General features: G+C 43.8%; 1 protein-coding gene across 1 annotated transcript in view; it reads left to right on the top strand.

The window, feature by feature from the left end:
* SH3BGRL (SH3 domain binding glutamate-rich protein like) overlaps positions 1-9,215 on the top strand; it is a gene marked incomplete at its 5' end in the record, with an annotated part of 9,667 nt that extends 452 nt beyond the window's left edge. Inside the window, 4 exons of the mRNA XM_009696346.1 lie at positions 396-465; positions 1,296-1,481; positions 4,747-4,827; positions 8,997-9,215. Of these exons, the coding sequence (XP_009694648.1) occupies positions 396-465; positions 1,296-1,481; positions 4,747-4,827; positions 8,997-9,029 (370 nt within the window). The remainder of the gene's footprint in view (positions 1-395; positions 466-1,295; positions 1,482-4,746; positions 4,828-8,996) is intronic.
* Between the last annotated feature and the right edge of the window lie 1,050 nt (positions 9,216-10,265).

Genomic DNA, 10,265 nt, shown 5'->3' with positions numbered 1-10,265 from the left:
CCCTACACTAAAACCTCGCAGCCTCCCTGCAGCTCACGGTCCAGCTCCATGCCCCGTGGGTGCGGGGCTGTGCGAGCCAGGGGTGCAGGCACCATATTTGGCTCTCAGCTGGCTGTGCCCTGACCTCGGCGCTGCTCGCCGGGAGCTGCGTGTTTTCCCTTCGCCGTATATGGAGAGGCTGCTCGGGGAAGCTGGTGGCTGACCTGAATTAGAAGCAGTACAACATCTGTATGAAGTGCTGCTTTTGTCACACTGAGCTGATTAGGTTAAAGCCAGGCCTTGGACTGGTTTTGTAGTGAAGGGAATAATTTGAAGAGAACAAATTTCCCATTAAATCCCATTTTTTATTGTTTGCCAGGATGCGCATGGTTATAATTTCCTTTATGGTGGTAAAGTCATGCAGAGGAAGAACAGAGTATAAGCAGAACATCTCTGTATCAGGAAGTCAGTAATTCGTATATGACAGTAATAAAAGCCACCTTTCCTGTAAAAAGCCAGCACAGTCTTTGCCGCACAGATCTTGCGTTTCGCTTGGGTGCTGTGTGAGTACGTAGAGGATGGTCTGCATCAGGTGTGGGATCTGATCCAGCCTGTGCAGTCAGCCCCCTGAGACGTTTCCTTGAGATGAGCAAGGACGGAGGATATGGGGTCACAGCTTTCTAGAGACCGTACTTACTACTGCTGAAACCTGGAACACAGAAGAGGGGATTTTTTTTTTTGTCCAAAGGAACATGAGCCAAAATTGCTTTGGGATCTTACTGTTAATGACGACTCGTTGAGATCTCTGTTGGAAAGTCCCCGCAGCGAGCTGCATGGCCTATGTGAGGAGGACAAAAACCTGGACTCTGAGAAGGGTGGGTTCAGCTTGTGCTTCCAGGTGTATGAAGGAGGCAGGTTGTACCTCAGATGTCCCTCCAGCAAACTTCACTGCCCCTGAAAAAACAGCATTCCCCTGAGTTAATGGTAAAGCCCAGCAAACACAGCCTCTGCAAGGGGACTGCCTGCACCTTTGGTTTTTGTTGAAGACCTTTAAGGTTCATAACACCTTCATGTGTATGGGGACAGTGTCTTTAGACTTCAGCCTGTTCAATTATATAGGAGACAAGTGAAGACTCAGATAGGACTCTTTAGAAGATACTTTTTTATTCTAAGAATTTTCTTACTGCTTCCATTTTCAACCTGTTTTGCACCCCCTCGTTTCTGCACTGAACCCTGGAATTGCATGATCAGCAGCAGAAAGCATGGTTTGACTGATTTTATTTGCTTTCTCTCCTCCCTTCTCTCTTTTGTGACAGATTAAAAAGCAGCAACAAGATGTCTTAGGTTTCTTGGAAGCCAACAAAATTGAATTTGAGGAAAAGGATATCGCTGCCAACGAGGAGAATCGGAAATGGATGCGCGAGAACGTCCCTGAAGACAGCCGGCCAGCCAGCGGGAACCCCCTGCCACCCCGGCTTTTCAACGACAGCCGGTACCTCGGGGTAAGGAATGACTCCAGGTCTCCATGTCTTCCCATCCCAGTCCTCTTACGTGCTGCCATAGGCTGTGCCTTGCTGTTGGGATCAGCAAGGAGGGACTTGGCCATCTGTACGTCCAGGCATGCAAACTGTGAAGGGCATGGAAGGTGTTAGACATTTACCCCTCCTCTTGGGCTTTTAATAATAATTGATTCTTGAATATTCCAGTTCCGCCGTAGAGATCAAAATTTGGACCTCGTGATTCTCAGATCATTGTGCTACTTACTGGAATAAGCCTACCACCACCTTGCAGTGTATATTTTTTTTTCCCCCCCTCTGGGTTTTTTTTCCCCTCTTAAGGCTCTGAAAGTTTACAGGGTTTTTTAATTCTTGTGTTCATCATGATTGTGAACTGGCACTTCACAGAAACCTGGCACTGTTGCACCAACCTTATGTTCTGTAGCAAGTTCAGAGATCTATTCTGTCTATATGGGGTTTGCTAATATGTGTGGATCCCAGATCACTCTGCAGCCTGGTCGTCTTCCAAAATAAGTGCTCATATGAAGTGATGTCTGCCATGATCATAGATCAGTTTTCTGATCCTTCTTGGGATCAATTTTTGTGTACTGCTTGCAAAATGAAGGCTGTTGTGGTCCACTTACTCCAGTGCCTTGAACAGATTAAAACTCATGTTGCAAATACAATTCCTACTTGTAATTATTTTAATGCTTGATCAAAAGTAAGTTGCCCTGCAGCACTTCTACTCAGCAGGCCATGCGTGAATGATTATTAGATTAACTGTTAATTTTATTTTTAAAACTTAGTATCTTCTGAAAAGAGCTCACAGTATGCATTCCTCTGGTGCTGTGTGTTGGTTTCTAAGTTGTTTTGCAGTCTGATTCTGACCTGCAAAGTCTGTAAGTCAGAACCTGCCAGTTCTGGACCTTTGCGAGGCAATTCTGTGGCCACTGAAAGAAACTATTCTCAGTGCGCCAGGAATTTTTCTTGCTTGTAATAAAAGCAGAACTTGAGACAATATCCACAGTGAGCTAATGTACCATTTGGCTCTCAAAATTTTACTGGTTGTGGTTGTGACATGGACAAAGGTTGGTTTGGAGCAACAAATGTAATAATCAATAGTTGTCTGCAGCTGAAATCTGAGAAGGGGCTAGTCACAGAGTTGAAAATCCCTGTTCAGTTATCTCTCTTCAAAAACAAACAAACAAACAAAAAAAAGAGGCAAATATTTTTGTACCAGTAGGAAGTCCAGTTGCAACAGTATCACCTTTCTCCCTTCGTGTACCCCAGCTTTAGGGATGCAAGCAGATCACTGCGCAGTCGTCCTTTATCAGTGAAATGTTGCCAAATTTCTGCTGCATTGCTGCAGCTGTGCAGCAGAACAGAGGTTTACTATGCAGTGGTGTGGGAGAGGAAAAGAAAAAGCTATGTGCACCTAGATCTGGAGGTTTGCTTGTCAGAGGTGCTTCTAATTCATCCCCAACTGCAACCCACGACAGTTCTGAATTACAGTCATTTTGAGGAGGGCGCTATAGATGCTTCAGATATCGTCTTGCTATGGGTTTATTTCATCCTCCAAATTTTGGTTGATGTCACTTTGAACTTTTGAAGATCAGTCCATTTATGTAGCTGGATTCAAGTTACTACAGTTTAGCTTTCAGGAAGGTAAAAGTTAATTCTGTGCCCACACACTTGAACCTCTTCATGTCTTTATCTGATCCATCTCAAGCGTGAACTTCCCTGTTTGTTTCATCTGATGCAGCATAACTGGCAGAGGAATGAGCAAATTGACTTTTCTTGGCCTGTGCACAGCCGAAAGGCTGTAACTGTAGATGCTGTGCAAGTTGGCATGAACCCTGCTCCTTAGTCACAGGCATTCCTTTCCTGGTAGACGCTCCAAAGCAGACTGCCGGACTATGCACTAGCAAGATAAACAACCCCTTTGTTATCAAGCATCCCCAGTACTGCCAACAGAAGGGCTTCAGGGAGGATTTAACGTAATCATACACATTTTTATCAAACTAGCATCCGAATGCTGCGTGTACAAATCGAACAATAATGTGACACCCCTGATCTCTGGGCAGCTTGAATCCTCTGTTCTCTGTACTTTCTTCTGTTCCAGTTGCAACAGCCTCTTCTTAGAGCTGCCCCAGCTCTGAACATGCTGCTATTTTCAAACAGCATTTGTTATTTCTTAGGCTTTTGCCTACCAGACAGACAGGCATGCAAAGCAGTGTGCCCTTAATGGCAGCTCTCTCCCTGACTTCAGCCTGAGACTGAGCCTGCTCTGAGCTGCTGCCTTGCCTTGGGTTTCCTAGCCAGGACTCCTGCATCGAAACATTCCCCAGTAAAGCTGGAGGAAGCTGGTACTGCTATTTCCGTTAAAAAAGGAGAGAAGGAAAGTCATAGGGCAGATGTGTGCTGAGTTTGGAAATAGGGGTGAGGGAAGGATGTGGTAATGCGGACAACGGTGGACTTGCACAAACCTTCTGGGTTCGTTTGGTCGGTGTTTGGCAACTGCTGTTGCTGAGCCACACTGTGGGCTTTTTGCTTGCTCTCGCCTAACTTACCAGACAGTTAAACTGTGTTGTTTGTACGCCATACAGCACTGCATTCTGCCTCAAATATAAAGAAGGGCAGAGAAGGAAGCGTTGGCATTTCTTTTGTTATTTCATTGTTTTTACCTTAATTTTCCTAGGAAATGACTGTGTGCATGTTTAGAGCAACTGTAGTGCACTATGAGTACAACAAACAGTGCCACCTGATTTCCTTCATTTGTGTAGACTAGTCATTAATGGGAAACATGATGGGAAAAGGTGTGCTCTCAGTTTACCGGTTTAAATCGAACTTTTAACAGGTTTAAAAGTAAATGTCTATAGTTGCACCATTGCCATTACTAATCAGTATTTAGCGATGACGTCTGGGGACATCAGTGTTTCTGATGACAAGGAGGGACATCCATGCCAGACCAGTGACAACAACTACCTTGCTATGGAGGCTGTCCCTCTGGGAAAGGCAGAAGCACCTCACAGCAGCATCTTGTTGCTACAGATAATGAAATTGCCAGCTTGTCACTTTTCAGACTGTACAGTTTATATGGTATTAGTGCTAATGATAAGTATCTGAGGTGACACTGAATTTTGCATTCGGCCGCAGGAAGCGGTTTGCTCGGTGTGGGTTGGGTAACACACCAAATTGAGCTGCGATTATTTCTGACAATTCGCACTTCTGTCTTTTGTTTCTACCGCCCTCCCTGACTCCCGTGGTGAAGGACTACGAAGCTTTCTTTGAAGCGCGAGAGAACAATGCAGTATATGCGTTTTTAGGCTTGACTGCACCACCTGGTTCAAAGGTAGGTGTGCACGTTTCTCACAGTGAACCACAACTTGTGTTTTACACCTTGCTCTGCTCTGCTCATAGTAGGGTATCTTATGTGTTCTGTGGTTGCCCCAATCAATCTACCTGCTGGTCTGATACTCAGTCTCCAGAGACTAACTTTCAGGCGTCCACATCACAGCAACACACTGTTGTTGCGTGCTGGTTTATTTAGAGGATTCTGTGTTCCCTGGAGGCATCTTCCTCCCCCTCCTTCTACCAGAAGAACTCACTTTTCGGTACGGATGTCCTTTTGGTATCCTCACTGCAGAGCCACTCTGCTCTTTTTTAAGTTAATGGAAAAGCTTTTGTTGCTTTGGAAAGAAGAGCTGGGTCAAATTCTTCGCTAGTAATAGCTGTCTCTTACCATTGGATTTTTTTTCTTATCGTACACTCTGGGAACAAGTGAAAGAGTAGTTAATATTTGCACTGAAGACCGCACAAGAAATCTAGATGAAAAAAATTGCCACAAAACCAAAGCATTATTTCAATTCAGTGAAAAAACTTAATTCACCTGAAGCTTTGATGAGATTTTTGTATGAGAAAATACCTTGAAACCAGAGTAACTATTTTTGAAATAATGTGGTCTTGCTTCAGAGTAATTTTCTCCTCCAGCTTGTTATCTGAAGCCTTGTTTTCCTTTGCCAATTACAAACTGGGTTGCTGTTTTATGGATGCAATGGGCTGGAATTCTCCTTTTGATTTTGATAGGATAGGACAAGCCTGCTTTATATGTTTCACTTGACAGCACCAGGATCCTCCAGGTCACTTCCAGCTTTCTTGTTCCAGTGGATAAACACACCGTTTCCTTTCAACTTTATTCATGTAAGAGTTGAAGGTCACGCTGTGCACATCACTAAGAGACCTAATTTTAAAGGTGGATGATGGTCCATCAGTAGGGAGCATTACAAGTTGTGGGTCAGACTGAAGCAGTTTTGGGAGCCAAACTAATTTGTCGCAGTAGCTCCACTAATGTGAATAGTGTAGCGAGGAAAAACATGTCGTACAGAGAGTTGCAGAGAGGAAAACCTGTGATCTGTGCCCCAGTATCATGCATCGCCGGCAGCAGGAGGCCAGCTGCACACAGTGCAATAGTCATGTAAATCTTATTTAAGTTCCTTGGAACACCTGCACAGCACTGCACAAAAGAGTATGCAGGATGGAGCCAAGGAGTGAGGAAGCAGCCCTGAGACCATGGGACACAGGAAAGCCTGTGCGTTTCCCCTCATGGCTGAGTTCTGGGAATTGCAGTGGTACTGGAGAGTAGTTGCTGCTGTAATGAATCAGGTCATCTGTCTCTGTAACATTAATGAACATCGCTGCTTCCTTAACCTGCTAGACTGCAGAAACAGTCTGTATGGATATTAGCTGCTCTGATTCTGTCCTAAGGGATGCTCTGACTCTGTCCTCACCTAAGCAAGAGGTGAGTTTTAAAAAGGAGAAACAGAATGCAGTTGTACTCTGCTGAATTTTCATATTGCTTGCTACAGCTTGGGGAGGTGCATTTGAGCTGATGAAGATAACCTTTGCATAAGTCACCTTGGACCCAGCGCATTCTGCTCTCAGTCTGACTTTCGGTATCCATCCCACAATTATTGATGATGTCAAATCAAGCTGATTGCCTGCTGCTGAGGAAGAGAAACTGATTTGTAGATGCTGAAGTTGGCATTTACAGCATAGCTGCATGCAGCTTGGATATAATATTGTAGTTAATGACATTGCATCTGCCTATGTTGCTACATAAAATGAAAGGAGTCTGGGATTAACCTGTGTGCCATTGCAAGAGAGGACCTTGACAGCAAACCTCCATTAAATGTCATTATGAGAGATTTGGAAAGTTAGTTGACTCTGAACACAATGGCCCAATATTAATGATAAACAAGAAGGGCTCAGAAGTGAGCATGGGAAATGCAAGTAACTATTTACTGAGCCCTGGTTTGGTTTCTCCTTTGGGCACTGAGAGTACAGTTGGACCTACAGATCCTGGGAAAGGTCGGCATTCAATTTGTCTTACATGTCCCTACTTCAAGCGATATGGGTCAGTTTTAAAGGGAGAGGATTTCATGAGTTCAAGGCTGGGATTAATTATTTAAGGACCAAGAGCATGCTAAGTGAGGGGTCTTGAGGGAGAAATAAGGAAAAGTATGACAGAGGGGTAGTGTCAAATCTGAAAAGCTGAGCCTTTCCCAGGTAACTTGCAGCCCCACACCCAAGAAAATGGAGTTTGACCTTCAAGACAAATAGGTTAGCATGTTCTCAGAGTTACTGAACCCACTTTCCAGGGGTTGAGGGAAATACCAGGAATCCTCTCCAGCTTCCCACTGCCTGTTTTGAAGATAAGTACTTTGTCTTGCATTTTCTGGAGGGAAAAAAAAAAAAGAGCTAGGTGTCACTTCTGTAGTGCCCATGACTGGTTAATGGAGTTGTTACAAAGCCAAGGGAACCATCTCTTCTTTCTTACTATTCAAAGAACCACTTGTCTTTTAGAGAATTACCAAACATCCTTGTTTTTTCCAGGCTTTGTAGTTCGTTTTAATCTTTCCTTCATTCTTCACCTGCCTCTTCTGCCACGAATGGATAGGATGCCCTCGCACAAGCAGCGTGGGCGCGTGGTGACGTCCTGGCTCTGCTCTTTGACCCGCGACGTGCGGCCGGAGGAGCAGTGCAGAGGCCAGGAGCGTGGCAGACCTGAGCCAGCGATCTGAGCAAGGCTGTTCCCACGCCCCTCAGTTAAAAGGCAGCGTGATGTGAGGCGCTTGGGCAGATAGCCAGGAAAACCAGAGTGATCCACCACATCCAAGATAAGGGAGATATGCGTGGTACTTCCTGCCCTGCGAGCGGGGGTCACCCACTGTGTCCCCTCTCTTACAAGTCCTGCAGGCTTCTCGGAAATTCTCTTCTTAGTCCTTCCTCCTCTTGTTTTTTATTTTAGCATACTGGCTCATGTCAACAATGATATCGTTGAGTCTGTTATCTTCAGTATTTCTATGCAGTCACAAAAGCAAACAACTCCATTACATAAAAGTTGAGTTTAGCAGATGTCAGACTCTTTCCTTAAAAATAAACCACGCTGTCCACTCTGAAGTGCTGCAGTGAGAGCGCTGTGACCCTGTTCATCTTCTTGTAGACCATGTTGCTGCCAACAGGTAATTAAATTCATCTTCAGTAAAAATACACTTGTAGAAACTGTCTTCAGAAAAAAATTCCTTTTACATTTTTTCTGTTGTCATTCCGTTCCCATTTGTGACTGCCTTACAAAGGCTGAAAGACGACTGAAAAATGCAGGCTATTGTTTTTTAATGTTCCTTCTGAAACACACTGAGAATTGTTAGAGGTTAGCTGGTATGTCTGCTAAACTGCTTTAGCTGTTCCTTCATCTCATAAGCATCACAGGAATGTTTTCATGTAGCCAAAGGTCCCTCAAAGAGTTGTGGGTTGGGAGTCCTGGGCACAGAGAGCAGGTGGCAGGCAGGAGTGCATCCCCGCAGCGGGGAGCTGGGGTTACTCGGCAGTGCCGGTGCCAGGACAGACCTGCTGCCAGCCCCGCAGCGAAACGCATGGATGGGTCTTGTGCTGGAGCAGCTCTGAGCTGTGTCTGACTAAGGCTGTCCTGATCGCCCTTCTGGAAGGCAACAGCTAAATGCTGGCTGTTAGTCGCTTGGTAGGGTTTAGTTCAGAAAGTAACTTGCATCTCTGCCAAGACCTCTTTTTTTTTCCTTTTTTTTTGATGTGGAGACTTTTATTAATTAAGAATTCCTTTTCCATTTAACCATAGCTCTTCAAATAATCTTTGATCTCTAAATAGTTCTTGTGTCCTAACATGAAATGAGGGATAACTCGTTATATCTGATCTTCTTTTGTTTTAAACTTTTATGGTCAAAACTGGCCGTGGGCACAGGTTGGAATATTCCTGCAGGTCTTACTTGAGCTAGCTCAGAATTGGAGTTAAAGCCAGCACCACAGGGGACTTGTTTTATAATGTCATCATAGGCAGCAGGGACTTCTTCCTTGAGTTGGGTTCAGTGCTGCTCACTTCTTAATCACGTACTGCTGCAGTTTTTGTTATGTCATATGCTAACACAGGTATGTGTAAATTGTCATCTTTCATAAAGTACTAATATGTGTAATTCTCTTCTGCTATTTCAGGAAGCTGAAGCACTGGCAAAGCAGCAAGCATGAATTTCAACTGCCTTAAATGTTCTGTAAAGGGAATTTCCACAGCTTTTTATAAAATGGTACAATTGTCTCTGCTTCAAGAAATGTAGATGTGATTTCTAACATTTGATTGGTGCTTGCAGCATTCACCGTACATAATACAAATTTGAACACAAGATGAAAATGTGAACATAGAGAGCACGGAGTGTATTATTACAAAGTTGGACACATAGGAAACTGAAGCAATTAGACATGAATGATTTTCACGTAGTTTGAACTGTCTTGGCAATTCGTCCATTTTGTGTAAACTTAAAGAAACTATTTTAGTACTAATAATACAGATGGGGTTATACCTAGAGATCCAACTATTTAAAATACAGAAAACAGCATCTAAAACCTTGTCAGATACTAACTTTAGTGCCTGAGTTGCCATCCTAAGTGCCCCTAGCTCTGTCCTAAGATCAGCTTTTATAGAAAAAGGTTGTTTTACCTGCGTGCAGTTACTTTGTAGCTGTGATCCGAAATCAAACCACAGACCAAGTGCTTTTGCAACTAGACTCCCTAGCACAAATCTAGTCAAAAATTAGCACTTGGCTAGTGGCGTGTACTCAAGGTTTTTGTAGCAGCGATGTTTGCATGCTTTTGCAGTCTGCAGGCCAGTATGCATCCTGTCAGTGCATATCATCCAGCCTAGAGCTGCTAATAGAGGGAAAGGCGGAGGTCCCCACATAGCGCCCCGTGATTTCAGATCAACAAACTCAGTTAGTAATTGGACGGACTCCCTGGGATCTTCCCGAGGCCCTCTCTGTAGGATTGCAACTTTATGGGTTACAACATGTCGCATATTGATTATACCATTAAAGCAAGCTTTAAGGATACAAATACATAAACTAATAGTGATTACTATGATGAGTAGCCATTTCAAACCAGTTAATAGCCATGAAAATAAACCTTTCCACTTAATATCCAATGCATTAAAATTCAAAGCAAAGCAAGTCTTATCTTAAAATTCCTTTTTTGTATTTGAGAAGTAAGGTTAGACATTCTGTTCACCATATCTTGTAGGTCGTCCTCTGTGGTTTCTCTGTCAAAAATTAAACAGCATTCCCCTGTGATTTGATTTAGAACAACACATAAGCTTCCTTCTTTTGCCAATAAATAATCTATGGCAAATCTGTGTTCTGATAGCAATTGTCGGGTGACTTTATGTGACCTCCTAGGATGCTTATAGCATCCCGAGTTAAATTGCCAAGATGTTGG

This window comes from Cariama cristata, unplaced genomic scaffold (genome assembly GCF_000690535.1).
Source record: "Cariama cristata isolate BGI_N322 unplaced genomic scaffold, ASM69053v1 scaffold1913, whole genome shotgun sequence".
In the NCBI taxonomy this organism is placed as follows: Eukaryota; Metazoa; Chordata; class Aves; order Cariamiformes; family Cariamidae; genus Cariama; species Cariama cristata.
This window is presented reverse-complemented; position numbering and strand designations above follow the sequence as displayed.